The sequence below is a fragment of the Cebidichthys violaceus genome, unplaced genomic scaffold (assembly GCF_023349555.1).
Source record: "Cebidichthys violaceus isolate CVI_PGR_0920_01 unplaced genomic scaffold, fCebVio1.0.p SCAF_12, whole genome shotgun sequence".
Taxonomy (NCBI): Eukaryota; Metazoa; Chordata; class Actinopteri; order Perciformes; family Stichaeidae; genus Cebidichthys; species Cebidichthys violaceus.
Window position 1 is genome coordinate 11,991,120 of NW_027176285.1, and position 17,873 is coordinate 12,008,992.

Below are 17,873 nucleotides of genomic sequence, written 5' to 3' on the forward strand. Positions count from 1 at the left end.
TATATATTGTATAAAATTGTTTTATATTAAACTGGGCCTAGTGCCATGTATATACATACCTTGTCATTGTGCATTCAATACTAAGCTATTCAAATAATACACAGGTTCATATTCATGTTTTTAATTTAAACATGTGTGAGTAGGGTGGCCATGCCACTGCCATTTATAAACATACCTGTCAGCTGGTACCAATGCCAATATCAACATTGTCAATATCATGATAATCATGCATCCAAATTGAAGTTTTTATTTTAAACATAAATGTGGAAACGAAAATGAGTGATGGCCTATTAGTGCCACTGCCATGCATACACATACCTGTTATCTTGCATACAATACTGAACTATTAAAATAATGGACAGATTCATGTTTGAAAAAAAAGAAAAGTCTAATCAACCAAAAATGTGACCCAGGACCCTCTGTTGAAGACCTCTGATATATAGTATATATAGCTCCACTTTACCTGCAACATTTTACACTGTAATATTGCTACTTTTACTAATATCTGAGTACTTTTTGCACCACTGTATTTGGTACATTTTATACAATTGTTTCTCTTTATAAAAACTTTGATGATTATTTCATATTATATGTTTGTATAATTATTAGAATCATATAATTATTAGAATTGTATGGTTGTCACTGTATTACTACTACTACTAATAAAATAGTAATACTAATAATACGTATTATTATTTGTATTATTATGTATGTATTATTATCATTGTGATACTCATAATAATTACAATAATAATGTGATTAGAATAATTATATAGAAATATATTATGAACCCCAATGACCAGGGGCTTCATGTAAATACATTATAAATATTTCTGTATCATTGATAAACTTTTATTGATCAATTTCTTGATCTTTCTCTTTAATTAAACGTTTCTAACTGATGTACAACCGCACGGCTGAGGTTCTTGCGGATTTGTGTGATTACTATCTTGCTTTTGTATCGACTCTTTGTTCGTCTTTCTCACTTGCTAGTGCGCATGCTCCATATGTCTCCTTCATTGTGCCCTATAGTCACTACTAAACTAAGCTAACTGTCAATCCACTCAGCTGCATCACGACAGGGACAGTTCTGCAGACTCCTCCTTCCAGACACCTTTAGCACCGGTAAGGAGACATACAAATAAATACGAATTAATCTTAATAAAGCTTTATAATACGTGCATGCTTTATAATACGTGCATAACAACGTGTGTTACCAATCGCTGCCTAGATAACAGTTCGTTTCTCTCCAAGGTTAGCCTAGCATCGTGGGTGATTAAAGCTAACGGTAGCGCTGTTATGTAATGATGTTGTAGCCGTGCAATGCACAGTTTAATCCTTGGTTGATGAGGTTTTAAACCCGTTTAATAGTGCAGAGATTCACGTTAGCCACGCATTTAGCCACTTTATTAGCTCGGTGAGTGGCTAGCTAGCTAAGCTGCAAAGGTGTGTGTGTGTGTGTGTGTGTGTGTGTGTGTGTGTGTGTGTGTGTGTATGTGTGTGAATGCAATGAGCAGTAACTAACTAGCTATACCAGCTAGTCAGTGTCCATCTGTCGTATCCATTTTATTGCTAATTAGCTCGCTGTTAGCTCGTTACTGCAGCTCACACAGCAGCTAGCTAGCTAGCAGTCAACCCCCCGCACACACCTCTTTTCGCCGGCCCATCTGCTGTCCTTTGTCCCGCAGTAAGATGCAGCACCATCACTTTGTAAATGCATGAAAACACAGAGACTTATTTAAAATCTAACACTGTTCACTCAGTGGACTCGTCTCCAGCAGCAGCATCAGGGCCCTTCTTCTTTACAACCTTGAGAGCCTTTTGTTCTGATGCTTGCGCATCTGCTAGCTTTAGCTATTTAAACCATTTCCTCCTACATGTGTGCTCATATTCAGGGTTGAATGCTTGACTTTGTATGTGGCCTCATAGCTTCTTTGTTGAGCCTGTTTGCTGTTCAGCATCCCAGCTGCCTCTGAAGGAACAGCTTGTTCCCTTTCTGCTGGAGCTCACCTGCAAACTTGGGTATTATATGATAGCTATTGCATTAATTAAAGTGTATTGACTTTTAGTGAGTTCAAAGCTAAAAATAGAGTTTAGCATCTCACCAGATGTGCAAAATAAGATTAATTTTGCACCGATGAAATTGGATCATTGATCATTGAATCCATGTATCGTTAATTACCTACTGATGAGTGTCTTGGTTTGGTAATTAAAATGTCAGTAAATATATATAAATATTGCATAATAAATTAGGTGCTAATCATACACTAAATGTTTCCAAGGTGTACAAAATAAAATAAGATAAAACTTTATTAATCCAGAAGGAAATTATTGTGCCAGAGTTTCATTAAAGATTACAGAAGAATAACAAAAATACTAAATAAAAAATAAACGTATATATGAACAGAATAACAATTACTAAATGTAAAATAAATAATACTGACACATTGTGAAATAGAATAGCAATACGAGTAAGTTAGATAAATAAAGTAAAATACAACAACAAATATTAAATACAAGAGTAAAAATGCAGTAAAGTGCAGAGTTATGTAAATAATATGCAGAATAAAATATTACAATGTAATATGGAATGGCCAGTAAGGGGTATTAATACACTAGATGTATACAGAATGTATAGTGTAACTATACAATAAAGTACACAGTGCAGGTATAGTTTAACATAAATAATGTACTTGATAGAAGACATTATATACAGAATAAACAGCTGGACGGATGCTCTGAATGAAATAAATCTGATATGCACAGTACTGTCAGAGGTGTACAAATACTCTGTAGACGACAGTAGTACAACATGTGTGTATGTGAGAGTCTATATAGTACAAGTGCAGTATGAAGTAAGTGTGCATCAGTTTATTTATTACATTTATCTCCATGAATCCCTCACCAGAAGAAGAGTCGTTTTGTTCCACATTCAGCTGCTGGTTTATGTCCTTTAAGGGTGCCGAGACGCTTCCTGGTTTTAAACGTGAGAGTCTCTGATCTCATTACTTCTTCTCGTTCTCTCCTGCAGCACGATGGCCGTCCCTCCTTCATACTCGGACCTCGGCAAGGCCGCCAAGGATATATTCAGCAAAGGCTACGGTGAGTTCAGTCTGAGCCCCGAAAAACCGGTAAACAAGGAGCCGGTAGAACACGGAGCCCGTTACTAAACGTACAGACCAGTGGGGCAGATTAAATACAGTATCTAGCTTTAAAGTAGGTGTGTAATTTAAAAACAACATTATTATAACACAATATTGTGATATAATAACTCACTTTTATTGGAAAATAAATTGTGTGATCGTTAATGATTACATTATTTAATACAAACAAAGGTACTTTTATCACAATGATGCAAAAAAAGTATTTTTATTTTGTAAAATGTGACGCTTCAGCCGGGACACGTTAGCTTAGCTTAGCATAAAAGCCTGGCTCTCTTTAAGGATTCAAAAAATAATAATCAGCGCGTAATTAACATGTTATAGCTCTTTTGTTTAATCTGTACAAAACCTGAAATGTTGAAAAGACAAGTTGTGGTTTTACAGGGTAAAGACTTTATGCTAAGCTAAGATAGCCGTCTCCTGGCTCCAGCTTTTTATATTTTTTGGGATAAACATATTTCCCAAAAATGTTCCTCTAAATCTTCTTGCACTGGATTTCGGCGAACACTCACCTCTGTCTCTCTGTAAATGAACCAGGCTTTGGAGTTGTGAAGCTGGACCTGAAGACCAAATCACAAAGTGGAGTGGTGAGGACACTTTTGTCATTTTTGTTCTCGATACTTTCTGCTTTCCCTCGTTCTGCGTATGCCTCCTAAAACCTGACCCTCCGCTTCTACCTGAGCTCCTGCTGTAACCCGGAGCTTGAAGGTTTCCAGGTGTCGCTGACGCAGATCTGCTCGGCTGAACTCGTTCTCCGTCTTAAAGGAACACGACAGTGAACCCACGTTTGTGTGTTTGTGGCCTGTGTGTGTGTGTGTGTGTCTCTCTCCTAACCGCTGCTCTGTCTCCACGCTGCTGCTCTTCTGCACCGGACTCTAATGTAGATGGTAAGATGGTGTCAGAGCTGCTGTTTGTATTCATAATAATAATAATAATGACCACCGACATCGTTTGTCTTTGTGATGATCATTCGCTCAGCATGAATATCTGTGTTTTTGCTTTCCATGTTCTGTCATCGTTCACAATCACATCTAACTTCTCACGTCTTTGTGGAAAATATCAGTCGACGTTTCCTCCAGTTTTTAAGACATCTTTTAGTTTAGAGCGACATTTTTCATCATCAATTAACTCGAGGCTTTAATCACAACTTTCATCACGAAATCATATTGTATGGATTATTTGGACGATACAATATCATTTAATTCAATCAGTTACATTTATGTCAACTCACTAAAAGCAACTCTTTGACAGTTTTTTTAATTCCGCGGCTCTTCCAGACATTTAAATGAAAAAAATATCTTCTTTATTTTAAATAAAAATAATAAAAACCGTGAATGTTTAGTCACGTAAATGGTGACACAAGATAAACTCGTCATCCTAAAGATATCGATATGTTAAAGATGACGATATGGAACGATGTGTTTACATTTTGCACCGATGAAATTGGATTGTTGATCATTGAATCCATGTATCGTTACAACCCGACAATTAACCTGCTTATTATTGCCTTGATTTGTATACTAAAATGTCAGTATATATATATTGCATAATAAATTAGGTAAAATGTATCACATTTAAAGTGCTATTCATACACCAAATGTTTCCAAAGTGTACAACATGTAACTCTCTCTCAGTTAAAATCAGCTTTTTAGACAAAAATAAGTATTTGGATGGATTGCCGGTAAACATTTAATGCAGACATTCATGGTCCTCAGAGGATAAATCCCTTTGACTTCAGGGATTCTCTGACTTTCTCTCTTGCACCTCCACGAGGTCGGTTCAGAGAGAAATGTCTCACCAATGAATCGATGGATGACTATGAACCTTCACGACAGATATTCAAGGTCCCCAGCGGATACATTCTAAACCCTTTTGTGGTCCTCTGACTTTTCCTCTCGCGCCGTCATCCGGTCAACATCTCTCTGGTTTCTGAGCAAATACCTACAGAACTAATGACATTCCCATCAGCCTCGGCTGTGCTAATTCGCTAATGCTTGAATGCTAACACATGCTAAACATGAAGCCGCTGTGAAGCCGCTAACGTGGCTGAAGACTGTCAGACCTGTGAACAGATGTTTGTTCATGAACCAGAAACCGTTTTGAGGAGACAGAATTAGACGCTCGGTGGTTATTCAGGAGCTAAAAACAAACAAGTGAGACGCAGGTCATGTGAAAAGTTTGACTCCGGTTGAATATTTGAACTGAATCGTTGCCTGAGAGGGTAAAGTGCTGCCTTTAAGCTTTGATTTAAGGGTGTTAAAAGACGGATGAGGTCATTATTTTAGGAATTGTAGGCCCCTAATAAGTTTCCTGTCCATCATATGTTCCTGGTGTCCCGCATGGATTCATGTTCGGGTCTCTCTGTTGTCTGATGTCTCCTCATTTTATTTCTGTACAGTTTCATAATGATTTCACATTTTGTCTGTTTTTTAAACGTCTGTCTCTCTCTATATTTTGCTCATAATGCTTTGTATATTTCATGATAACTCGGGCTGTACCAAATGTCTTTTTACAGTTTTTTATCAGACGTCTGTCTTCGTGTTTTATGACGTCGTCACCCTAAAAAGACAGCAGTGAAAATGTTTTAACGCCAACAAATCTAGATTAAAGCTGAATATTCCGTTAGATTAAAAACATACAAACCATCTGGTGCAGCCCTCCAGATGATAATCTAGCCTCAGTCCTGATGTTGCTGCGTCTCATCGACGTCTTTACATCACCAATGTGTGTCCCCCGTCAGGAGTTCAACACATCTGGATCCAGTAACACGGACACAGGGAAGGCCGCCGGAAGCCTGGAGACCAAATACAAGATGAAGGAGCTCGGCCTGAGCTTCAACCAGAAGTGGAACACGGACAACACGCTGGCCACCGAGGTCACCGTGGAGGACCAGGTACACACACACACACACACACACACACACACACAGGTACATTTTGCATTGTTTAGTATGAAGGTTTAACACTTTACTTTGCCTACAGCTGACTCAAGGACTGAAGGTGGCGTTGGATACGTCTTTTGTACCAAACACAGGGTGAGACGATGTGTGTTTGTATGAATCTGATATTTGACTCATGGGGTTAGAATTGTGGGTCAGGCCTTAAAGTAGGAAAACCTCTCATGTTTTTCTTGTCAGAAATTTGCTATTTTCACCTATAAACATTATTAACACTTTATATTTCTTACCTTATTATATGTGTAATAATGTGTAAAATCGGATTATATTGTATTTTTAGCTCTTTTTTTTTTACAATTTACTTTACTATACCTTTATTGTTGCTTTATCCACTTTGCTGTGGGACGAATACAGTATTTTATTTTATTTTAAAGATTAGAATAATCTTAAACCTAATTTAAAAACACCTCACAAACTAAAAGAATGTTTCCTCAAACAGCTGCTCATTGTAGTTTTTAATCAAACTGGAGGAAATAGAACATTTGTTTGGGACTATATACAGCGGCGGATGAATCCACATTTGGTGCTCCAGTGAGTGTTTGTGTGTGTGATAGAGTCAGAATAAACTACAGTGAGGCTCATGGATGTGTTTTTAAGAAGAAGGAAGAAGAGATAACAGGGTTTTGTTAGTAGATATGTTTTTGTCTTTTCATGGGACAATAAGCACCAATGAGTCTTAAGAGATGAACTAACTTTTAACCCTATGAATCCATTTTCTTCAGTAAGAAGAGTGGAAAGCTGAAGACGGCCTACAAGCGTGACTTCGTGAACCTGGGCTGCGACGTGGACTTCGAGGGTCCCATCATCCACGCCGCCGCCGTGTTGGGCTACGAGGGCTGGCTGGCCGGCTACCAGATGGCCTTCGACACGGCCAAGTCCAAACTGGCCCAGAATAACTTCGCCCTCGGATACAGAGCCGGGGACTTCCAGCTGCACACCAATGTGTGAGTACTCACACCGATTACAGTCCAGAAGAAGAGACCGCAAACGTCATTTCTAGTTTTTAAAAGAAACTATTTGAGAGACTCCTAAAAACTTGATTCACAAAAAAGAAAAGCCTTAAAGCTGCATTCTCTCTAGTGTCCATCAGGGGGCGACTCCTCTGGTTATATAGAAGTCTATGAGAAAAAGACTCTACTTCTCTCTTGATTTATTACCTCAGTAAACATTGTAAACATGAGTTTATGGTCTCAATCTCTAGTTTCAAGTCTTCTTCAATACAGCATGATGTTCATTTAGTAAAGTATGGTCTATTTAGAGTCAAACAGACCATAAAGCAGGGTATGCTTTAGGGGCGGGGCTACACAGTGATTGACAGGTCTACCAGAGACGTATACGGCGTCTCTACATCACTCCTCCTCAGTCCAGGTATGGTCACTTCCTGTTCACTGGTTGCAAAAAACCAAGACGACGACGGTCGTAATCCAGGATGGCGACGGCCAAAATGCTGAACTCTAGGCTTCAAAACAGCAGTCTATAAAATGCTGTCTTCTCCCGTCTCAGTAACGACGGGACCGAGTTCGGCGGCTCCATCTACCAGAAGGTGAACGAGGAGCTGGAGACAGCGGTGACTCTGGCCTGGACCGCCGGCAGCAACAACACTCGCTTCGGCATCGCCGCCAAATACAAGCTGGACAAAGACGCCTCTCTGTCTGTGAGTGCTGCTGGTTCTGCTCCGTTGTCACGGCAAACTCTCACAAACTATTCTGTCATTTTGTTTTTTAACGTCTCATCACGTTTTCAACCCCCCCGCAGGCCAAAGTCAACAATGCCAGTCTGATCGGAGTGGGTTACACTCAGAGCCTCCGGCCAGGTGGGAGTCTTCTCTTCAATGATTTCAGAAATGAATGAACTCACTACGTCTGCTGTGATTGGTTGACATGTTGACCACGTTGTCATATTGCTTATTATTAATGCATTATAAGTTGGGTTTAACGTCGTCAGCACAGGTTGCTTTTTTTTTTTTATGATTCAAAATGACAAATTCCGGTTCTGAAAATCAAACCGTTTCAACTCGAAACCCGACCGGTACCGGAAAAACCGGAACCCGAGCCAAACTGTAGTATCAAAACACCGTCTGCATGTCTGAACGCGTTTTCAAAACACCAACACAGATTAAAAAAAAGAACGAAGCAGTTCTAAAAGTTAGGAAAGAAAGTTTAATGTACAAACAAGATGTTCCTGCTTTGTCTTTAACTGCTGTAAAGCATTTCATTTAGTGCTTTTAGAAGATATTAAAAAGTCTTCAATTTCACTAAAATACATTCTCTCTTGCCGCCCATAGACGGTAACACGAGTTATACGTGTTTAATGTTTTTGACAGGAGAGTGAGATTAAATTTGTTTTCTTTAACTGGTAAATCCATTTTCCAGTTCTGCTGGGAAGATCTCACAAACATGTGATGAATGAATTAAATAAATCTGTGAATTTAGTAAATAATTGCAGGTCGTCATATCGTCCCTTTAGCACATTTACTCGAGTCCTGTAAATATGAAATCACACTCTTATTAATTATTAAATATAAAGGTCTCACATTGAAGTGCGCTGTGTCTCTGCAGGTGTGAAGGTTACTCTCTCAGCTCTGATCGACGGGAAGAACTTCAACGCCGGCGGTCACAAAGTCGGGATGGGCTTCGAGCTGGAGGCGTGAAGAAGAGGAGAACGAAGAAGAGGAAAAAGGAAAGAGACCCCCGAACCACATCAACCCCCCCCCACACACACACACACACACACACACTTCCTCCCCCATTGTCCACACGTTTCATGAGCATCTTCTGACAGTTGTAGCGGAGCCTCGGCGTCAAGCTTAAACAGACGAGTTGCGAGGTCGTTGATCCTGAAACTTGAGTGGATTATTACCGACAATAATTTATTTCCCCCGTAGGTCTTCGGACGTCGTCGTTGATGTGTAGCTTCTGTTTTTCGGTCGCGTCCTGCCTTCCTTTAAGTAAAAGCATGTAAGAAAGAAAACGTGGAGCTCAAAGCTTATTTGCTTGGTTAAAAAATATATATATATATATATATATATTTAAAAAAAAGGTGCTGAGTGTCTGTTTCGTTTGGAGCACTTGTTACTATTTAATCCGTATAAATGTTTCACACACTTCACGAACATATGACTGAAATATTGAGGCTGAGATGGTGAATGAAGGATAATTTACAACGATGAAGGTCTGCTCAGATGCTGCTCCTCTTTTTTTGGATCCTTTGTGGTCTTTACCGGTAGGTGAAATCAATGTGGTGGAATCTTCTCATGTAGTTAGTTTTGCATTTCTACAGTATTGTTTTCATCTATCTGTCACAAAGAACAGTGAGGATATGCGTGTGTTTTTTTGCGTCTGTTTCCTCTCGTTGCTGTCGCTGCTCTCTTCTAAAGTAAAAACAACCTACACTCCTCAGATCTGTACATAAAACACAGTTTATTAAACTCGGAGTGACTTCGATCAAAGCGCTTTCATAGGATTATGTAAGAGGGTCGCTGTCTCCCACATGACTTTCCTATTTGTTTCTGTTATTTTTGTGTTTTTCTCTCCATTTAATTGTGACATCATGATTCTACGGCTCATGTTTCTTTGTCACACAGTACCTGATTTTTTTTCCAATGTCAATTAAGGGAATTCAAATAATAAAAAAAAGAAATTCAAAATCATGTCTCATAAAAGTTGTCATTCTTTTTTCGTATCCACATAAGGTAGAAGTACGTTGACTTTGGGCTGAACGGTTTGTCAGCTTTTACTTTTGGAAAGCTTAGAAAAATACACAAAATCATCAATTTGAATAAACATTAAATACAATTAGTTATTGGCTTATTGGGGTCTTTTGTATGAAATCAACTTTCTTGAATAAAAGTTAGATAAAAACATTTTACGATAGATTTTTACTTTTTGGACTCGACAATAAGGTTGGAAATTTACTTTTTGTGCACATGCTACTGTACTCTTAAGTCTAAAATCTACCAGTCACACAATAAATTACACTTGCATATTTTACAAGCATTTGAGTGGTAGCTTGTGCTGATTTTTATTGGAAATGTTTGGAATACACGAGTCGTAAACAAATCCTAAGCGGCCACCACTGGAATCTAATTCTACCCATCGACTAATAACAATATTAGTGTAGCCTGATCTTTGTCTGCAACTGTGCAGCATTCAAATGTTGATTTAGAATTCATTTGTCAACATTTCAAATATTCGTCGTTGACGTGTAGTTTTATCTCCACTTACTAGCCTTTTCTGGAGCTTTAACCGCATCTCATGTCCATTGCTCAGTCGTCGTGGTCATCTGCTGAAAAAGACTTGAGATAAAGTTAAAGATAAACAGCTGGTAAACGGAGCCTGAGTACGAGTAACAGTTCAAGAAAATACACTTAATCGCGAAAGAGTGATGAGAAAATCAATACCACTCTCGTGTCCGTGCGCTAAATATAAAGCTACAACCTGTAGCTGGTTAGCTTTAGCTTAGCATAAAAACTGGAATTAGGGGTAAACAGCTAGCCTGTCTCTGTCCAAAGTTACAAAACTCACTTTGTCATGTTTGTTGAATCTGAACACTAACTGATGTGTAAAAATAGCACGTTGTGGTTTTAGACAGGCTAGCTATTTTATAGTCTTTATGCTAAGCTAAGCTAAGCTAACCGGCTACTGGTTTGGGGATCTTTTCATCCAACTCTCGGGGGAAGAAAACAAATAAGCATATCTCCCAAAATGTCAAACTTTTCCTTCAAGATTTCTTTTTGTGTTTTGTCAAACAGCTCCACATTGTGCTTCGCAAGGAAAAATCTCACAGCCGTGTTTAAATGGTGTCTTTAATTTCAAGGCGATCACTTCACATTAAAGTTTATATAAGCAATATTTGGACTGTAAGATACCTGAATACAGGACATTAACATATTCATGACTCATTAAATCTCAATAAAATAGAATGTAATATAATGTGTAGTACATCCATGCAGAACTATTTAATAAATAAACTTACTGTTACCGTTTAAGTACATCCACATTGTAGATTCTTTAGAAATATCTCAGAGTCTGTTGCACTTGCATTAAGTCATTCTGCGTCACATTTGACATTTCTGACAAAAACAACTTCTAATTGTCCAGAAATGTGTGTAAGTAATGCATTACACATATCTGAACTTCCCCTCATTACCTGAATGAATATTGGCTTTACTCGTCTCCTACTGTGTCTCGTTGAGCTGCTGAATACGTAGTAGTTGTGATATATGCAAAGGGTTTAAAGGGTCAGTTCGCACAAATCATAAACATACATATATTGTCTATTAACTCTAGTGGTGTCTCGCTGTCTACACAGTTTTGTCTCAGGATTTTAAATATCCATCTCTGAGATTTCTGCATAAATCTAAAGCTTGCAGATTTGTGAGTCTGTACTTAGTCTTAAGTTAGCTAACCTCAGCATGCTGTTTCCCATGTTTAACATCTTACTTTGGCATGTTAGCAAGCTAGCGTCGGCTAATTAGCACTAAACACAAAGTACAGCCGAGACTGACTGGAATGTTGTTAATTTTGCAGGTATTTGGTCAAGTTTTGACCTGATGATAGCGCTATATGAAAGGTTAAGGGATCTACAAAGCTATTACAATTCATCCTCTGGGGAACATGAATATCCGTACAAACTTTTATGGCAATCCATCCAATTGTTGACAAGATACTGAACTCAAAACCACATATGTCAACCTCACGGTTGGGCTAGATTAAAAGTCCGATGATCACCAAAGTCATTAGGATTCATCCTCTGGGGAACATGAATGTCTGTACAAACTTTCATGCCAATCCATCCAATAGTTGCTGAGATGATTCACTCAAAAACTAAATATTAACTTGTTTGTAGGACAAATTGAATGATCAGAGGGTCGATGAAATCCAAAGGATTCAACCTCTGAGGACCTTGATATTTCATAGCAATCCATCTTATTGTTGCTGAGACATTTCACTCAAAGCCACATATGTCAACTTCACAGTGGCGCTAGATTAAAAGTCAGATGATCACCAAAGTCATTAGAATTCATCCTCTGGGGAACATGAATGTCTGTACAAAACTTTCATGCCAATCCATCCAATAGTTGCAGATACATCTCCAACTGACGGACCAAACAACATCGCCATCCCAAGATGATCGAAAGACTTCATTGTCAACAGTTTTCACTTCAGCTGGTTTTTGTCATTGAAGAAATAGTCCAGATAAAAACGTTTTAAAACTAAATCCCATTAACTTCCATGGTCTAAAAAAAACTGGTAAAATAATAATGTGGGTGTACTGTTCCTTTAAGGACTGTTTGAGGGCGTTTTTTCAAACCTCTTCACAGGATTCACGCCACATTTCCCACAACAGAGCCGAACGTCTCGAGCGTCCTCTTTTCTTCTTCTTCTTCTCATTCTTACCAAACTGCTCTTGAAAGCTGTGGCTCCGAGTTGAGTCATTCAAGTTTCATAAAACCCAGAGAAGCTCAACTCATTTCTTCATGCTTTCAAGAATGTGAAACATTTCCTGCAGAGGATCTCACAGCAGGTTCACCTTGGCCACTACTTGCTTGCAGCCCGTCTTGGAGTATTCGTGCCCCCCGACCTCGGGGTAATGTTCAACCTCCCCTGCAAGGCGCTCTATGTTGGTATGATCCGGGTAGAACCCCTCTCGGGTCATTTCATCCAGGAAGCACTCCATCACGTGACTTTTCTCCAAAAGGCCCAGAGGTAAGACGTCCGCCTCCGTCCACAGCGGGTGAAGCTTCTCCAGAGAGTTGCGTAGTATTGGAGTCAGCTCTTTCACCAGGTTGCTCGTGGAAATGCTTGAGGAGTTGTGCAGCATGTTCTTGGTGACGTGCGCATGACCCAGGTTGCTCAGCAGCAGGTAGACGGCGTTCAGGTACTCGTTAGACTGCTTGGACGCCACGAGCTGCAGCAGCGCGTCCAGGATCTCGGCGTGCATGTGCTCGGCCTCGTCGAAGATGAAGAGCGGGATCTTCTCCTCCTCCTCGGCCCGCTCGACCATCTCCGAGATGAGCGCGGTGAGGTCGCGGGCGCACCGCAGGACGTCGGCCTCCTGGGGGCAGTGGTGGAGGACATAGTACTGCAGCACCAGCGTCTCCCCGACCACCGAGCGGAAGTGTCCCGCCAGGAGACGTCCCAGGTGGCTCTTGCCCACTCCGCTGGGGCCGTGCAGGGACACCACCAGGGGCTTGTTGTGGACGTAGGTAGACAGGTAGTCCTTCAGGTGGGACAGCAGACCGTCCACCGCTCCCTGCTGCCCAAACACCTCTCTCCTCAGCGTCTTCTCCAGCCCCTCCAGGTCGTACCTGAGAACGTGGTCATCTAGGTTCTCTATGGCGTTGTACACCTGGAAATAAACACATGACAGATATTAATATATAGCTGAGTGCCAGTTCAGTACAGTTCAGTTCAGTTAGTATATAACAGTAAATTATGTCTAACAGAAAACATCACTTGGATGTCAATCAAACTGCAACTTTAAAAAGTAATCTTTCAAAAAAAGTTAGAGAGTTAGATGATAAGATTGATACCACACACGTCTGAATTTTGTCTCGGGAACCATTTCGATGATAACTAGAGGGAGCTGAGACAGGCTCAAGAATTTTGGTAATGATGCATGACTCACATAGACCTGAAATACATTTTTAGTGAATAAACACTGACACGATCCGGCATGTTCGGTCTATATTTACACCCTGCGTCGTCACACAGGTGTTAGCTCCTGTTACCTGGACAAAGACGATGGCGAAGAGCAGGTAGAGGCAGTACTTGGCCCGGCTTTGCTCCTGCTTCGGAGGGGCTCGCCGCCTCCCTCTGTTGGGATACAACACCCCTTTCCTCCTCCTCCTCTTCTTCTTCTGGGGGACGGAGGAGGACAACGACGAGCGGGAGAGGGTGGAGGAGAACGGCGTGAGTCCGTCGAAGGTGAAGATCTTGGGGCTGGTTTTCGATGGCGCCCCTGCGGGGTTCCCGTCCGCCCCAAGCCCCAGCAGGGCCAACTCCTGACGCCTCTTCTTCATGGCCCGGTACTTCTGTTTGATGCGGATGACGGCGTGCAGAGACGAGGAGAAGCTGGACAAACTGACGAGGGAACTGTCCCTGAGCGTTTCGTCTCTGTCTACTTCGCCGTCCAACTCCGTGTCCACCTCCTCGTCCATCTCTCCCTCAACCTCTCCCTCCGTCTGAGAGGCCGAGGTGCTGCTGTCTTGGTCACTCATCTGCAGAGAGAAAGCAGCTGTAATCACTATTTTTCTTATTTTCACAATGACTGCTTTTATGAGAAAGGAGTCGCTCGTGGTGACAAACCCTTCGGCCCTACGGAGCATGTTAGCCTCTTTCAGCTATTTGTTTTGGGAGATGCTTGTTTGTCTATCCTGAACTTTTGTATTTCGAACACAGACTATCATAACAAAAGACCAAAAACCCCTATTTGTGGGAGCAGATCAGCCGGGCGGACGCCAAATGTTGCCGGTGAGTATTGCCTTGTCTCTTCTTGCTCCAAAAAGAGAGTATCCTTTTTTGGGACCCTCAGAATTTACTCTTTGCAGATGATGTGCCTCTGTTGGCTTCATCAGACCAGGACCTTCAACACGGAACCTGGGTGGTTTGCAGCCGAGTTTGGAGCGGCACGGACAAGAGTTGGTACCTCCCTGAAGTCTGAAGTCATGGTTCTGAACCGGAAAACGGTAGATTGCAACCTCTGGGTTCGGGAGTGAGTCACTGCCCCAGGCGAGGGGAGTTCAAAGTATCTCTTGATGACGAGTGATAGTAGAATGGAGTGTGAGATGGACAGGTGGCACTTTTGCTGTCGCCATCTTGGATCTTGAACATAAGTGACCATATCTGGACTGAGGAGGAGTGACGTAGAGACGGCGTATACCGTACGTCTCTGGTAGAACTGTCAATCATTGTAGCCCCGCCCTAAAGCATACCCTGCTTTATGGTCTGTTTGACTTTAAATGGACCATACTTTACTAAATGAACATCATGTTGTATTGAAGAAGACTTGAGATTGTATGGTATTACTACTTTCACTTTTAGATTTTATTACTTCTTTAACCTCTGTTAACAACCAGCCCTCCATATTTCCTCAACATCAGGTTTGTTCTAACGACCACAGACTGATGTTAAAATGCTTCGTCATGCTTCAGAGCATTAACATAGCAGCAAATTTCCCTCAGCTACTTCCTCTTGTCTGTTGGGGAAAGATTGCTTCACAGTAAAATATCAGTAACTTGTGAGGAAAAAAAGAGAAGCTTTTTTTTTTTTTTTTAAATGTATGACTGAAAACACGGTGAGTGGATTCTGGGTGGTGTTGAAATAACTGCAAGCTTCCAAATAGAGAGCTGATAAGATATCTTTGTAGATGCTAACTCACTCAGCTGTCAGCTCATTTTTGTTTTTGATAACATCTATTATGTTCTGCTTCATCTGCTGTTAATCACACTTCCTTTGAAACATGTTAACACAGCTTTCCAGGGACAGAGCTGTTGTTTTCCCTTCAAACATGATATTCAAATCGTAAGTGATAAATACATTGGAAATGTTCCTGCAGAAAGAAGGAAGTGCAGTTCATTCAGGAACATTCGCTAGCTCGTGCTGCACAAAAGGGAGCTTTGTAACAGCTTTTTACGTGTATCATTAACTCTCTCGAAGTTTAAAGTAAAACCTTCACGCAGCTTTTAAATAAAGTTTTAGTTGAACACGTGCAATTCTGACTTCAGTTACACAGTGAAGTCCTTCACCTTTGTTGAATTATCATCAAATAATTCAAATAAAGTCTGCAGAATTCTGCAAAAGTACAGATGGAAGGTGTGAAATGGAGCCGGTTACACACTCATCTCTGTGTTTTAAACCACACGCAGTAAGTTACAGAAAAAGGAGGAACTATCAGTTACACCCAGAAGGAGGTCAGGCTGAGAAACTAAATGTGTCAAATACAAATTTAACACAATCAATACTCCAGTTAGTCTGGGATTATTGTTTCTGTACCACAGCTGGGAGGAGGAATAAGAAAATGTGACTGTGATCAGATGTTGTTCTTGGCTCAAACGTATTAAAGTGTCTAAGCTTCTTTTTTTACTTCAGCACAAAAGAATTCAGCAAAGCTCACAGGGGAGACAAAGACAGTATCAGTGGTCTTTTCACATGCACGGACCTGAGAGGACCGGCCGCATTCCAAACATTTTACAGCTCTCTGATGATTTTTTGCTGTGTGTTTAAAAAAAAAAAAAAGAACTAAAAATACCTCTTTTGTGAGCTTTTCTCTCCGGAGTTTTTTTGCAGCTGAAACACAAACAGAAGAGACACAAGTTAGTCTGTAAGAAGCTTTCTTTAAAAAGTGTGCAGACAGGTAGTGATCATTACTGCCTCATGCAAAGCAAAGAGTGGAATGAGAGGTGAAGTAAAACAAGAAAACATGCAAGAAAAAAAGTGTTTTCTTACCTCTAAATGTGGCTCAAATGTTTTTAACTTGAGTGCAGCTTTTAGTCCACAGCTCAGAGAGCAGACAGCCCCACACAGGAAGAAACCCTCCTATCCAACTATCTCACCTCCAAATCCTGCTCTCAACCAGCTGCTGGCTCCGCCTCTTTCTTCCTGCTCTATTCTCTCATTCTCTCTCTCACTTAAAAAGACACCCACAGCTCAAATCTACTTTTACTGCTTTTCTTTTTCACGTTTTTTTTTTTTTTTTTTAAATCATCTTTACAGATAAATTAATGTATTAATATATCAATTCAACACAGTTGTATGTGGCTTAAACAAAGTTTATTAATAATTTGAGTGTTTTGGTGTCAACTAAATCTGAGCAAATACTAAAATACTGAACACTGCAGAGTGTCTAGATGGATATTTTGTGTGTTTTTCTGACTTATTTATGCAGGAAACGTGTGAACTTCTGTGACTCCAGTGGTAAGTACATTCAGTCAGTGCAATTTTGAGGTACTTGTATATGAGTATTTTTAATTTGATCTGTGTGCATTTATCTGACAGATTGATGCTTCGTACATGTTCATAAATCAGTGATGATAAAGTCAAACAGAAGACATTCTGCTGCATATTTTTACTTTTGATTCTGCTGAGATGTCTTTTCATGCACCGATCAGTTTTAAAATTTTGGTCTTGGTTTTTCTGTCAGACGAGTGGAAAGGTGTTGGTAACATTTATGAATATACTGTATTAATTTCTGCCAATAAATACCCCTAAATGTTACACAATGGCCCTTTACGTTTGATGAAATGTAAGAGTCAGATGTGACAGGATTGAGAGGACTCATTTTTTATTTCATTTTGCAAAATTATCAGAGATTTTAGTGGAGGCATTTAAATTAGACTTTAAATTAAAAAAATGCATCAGAAACTATTTTGATGATCTTTATCATTTCAGTCTTTTTCAAGCCAAACATCTGCTGTTTTTTCCAGGACAGGAAAGTGAATATATTTGGGTTTTCAGACAGAAAAAGCAATTTAAATGTCAAACTGATTCATTTTGTGACAGTTTAAAAAAAATAAAAGACAATAAATTGAAAAAGAAAAGTGACAGCCAGCTGCAGCTCTGTGTATGTGTGTGTGTACAGACTTTAAAAAAACTGCACTAGGGATAGAAATAGAAATACAAAAGAGGTGTGGCAAACATTTGCATACTGCATCACTTCCCTAAAACTAAAATGTGTGAAAATAAAACTCACGCTGTGCAACGCAACTACTCAACCAGGCTACGAGAGTCACGTTCACAGAAGCTGACGTGGAGAGA

The 17,873-nt window shown here is 40.1% G+C and overlaps 2 protein-coding genes across 3 annotated transcripts; one reads left to right on the top strand and one right to left on the bottom strand.

Annotated features, from left to right (window-relative positions):
• The first annotated feature begins 1,015 nt into the window (after window positions 1–1,015).
• zgc:56235 (Voltage-dependent anion-selective channel protein 2-like) lies at window positions 1,016–9,763 on the top strand. Its single transcript, XM_068706410.1, has 9 exons — window positions 1,016–1,125; window positions 3,032–3,102; window positions 3,699–3,748; window positions 5,902–6,054; window positions 6,143–6,195; window positions 6,840–7,061; window positions 7,621–7,771; window positions 7,873–7,930; window positions 8,676–9,763. Exons 2-9 carry the CDS (start codon window positions 3,036–3,038, stop codon window positions 8,765–8,767), a joined length of 846 nt encoding a protein of 281 aa, XP_068562511.1. The 5' UTR covers window positions 1,016–1,125; window positions 3,032–3,035; the 3' UTR covers window positions 8,768–9,763.
• Window positions 9,764–10,903: 1,140 nt separating this feature from the next.
• On the bottom strand, window positions 10,904–16,651 carry tor4aa (torsin family 4, member Aa). 2 transcript variants are annotated; one of them, XM_068706411.1, is made up of 4 exons: window positions 16,566–16,651; window positions 16,369–16,406; window positions 13,850–14,338; window positions 10,904–13,467 (listed from the first exon to the last, which is right to left on the bottom strand). In XM_068706411.1, exons 3-4 carry the CDS (start codon window positions 14,336–14,338, stop codon window positions 12,634–12,636), a joined length of 1,323 nt encoding a protein of 440 aa, XP_068562512.1. In that variant the 5' UTR covers window positions 16,369–16,406; window positions 16,566–16,651; the 3' UTR covers window positions 10,904–12,633. The 2 variants fall into 2 exon arrangements, with proteins under 2 accessions (XP_068562512.1, XP_068562513.1); XM_068706412.1 differs by lacking the exon at window positions 16,369–16,406 and having other exon boundaries at window positions 16,566–16,642.
• Window positions 16,652–17,873: the final 1,222 nt, after the last annotated feature.

Coding starts and splice junctions, on each gene's coding strand:
- zgc:56235 (XM_068706410.1), top strand. CDS start 3,036: ATGGCCGTCCCTCCTTCATACTCGGACCTCGGCAAGGCCGCCAAGGAT. Junction 3,103..3,698: donor TATATTCAGCAAAGGCTACG/GTGAGTTCAGTC, acceptor TAAATGAACCAG/GCTTTGGAGTTGTGAAGCTG. Junction 3,749..5,901: donor CCAAATCACAAAGTGGAGTG/GTGAGGACACTT, acceptor GTCCCCCGTCAG/GAGTTCAACACATCTGGATC.
- tor4aa (XM_068706411.1), bottom strand. CDS start 14,338: ATGAGTGACCAAGACAGCAGCACCTCGGCCTCTCAGACGGAGGGAGAG. Junction 13,468..13,849: donor TCGCCATCGTCTTTGTCCAG/GTAACAGGAGCT, acceptor GTTTATTTCCAG/GTGTACAACGCCATAGAGAA.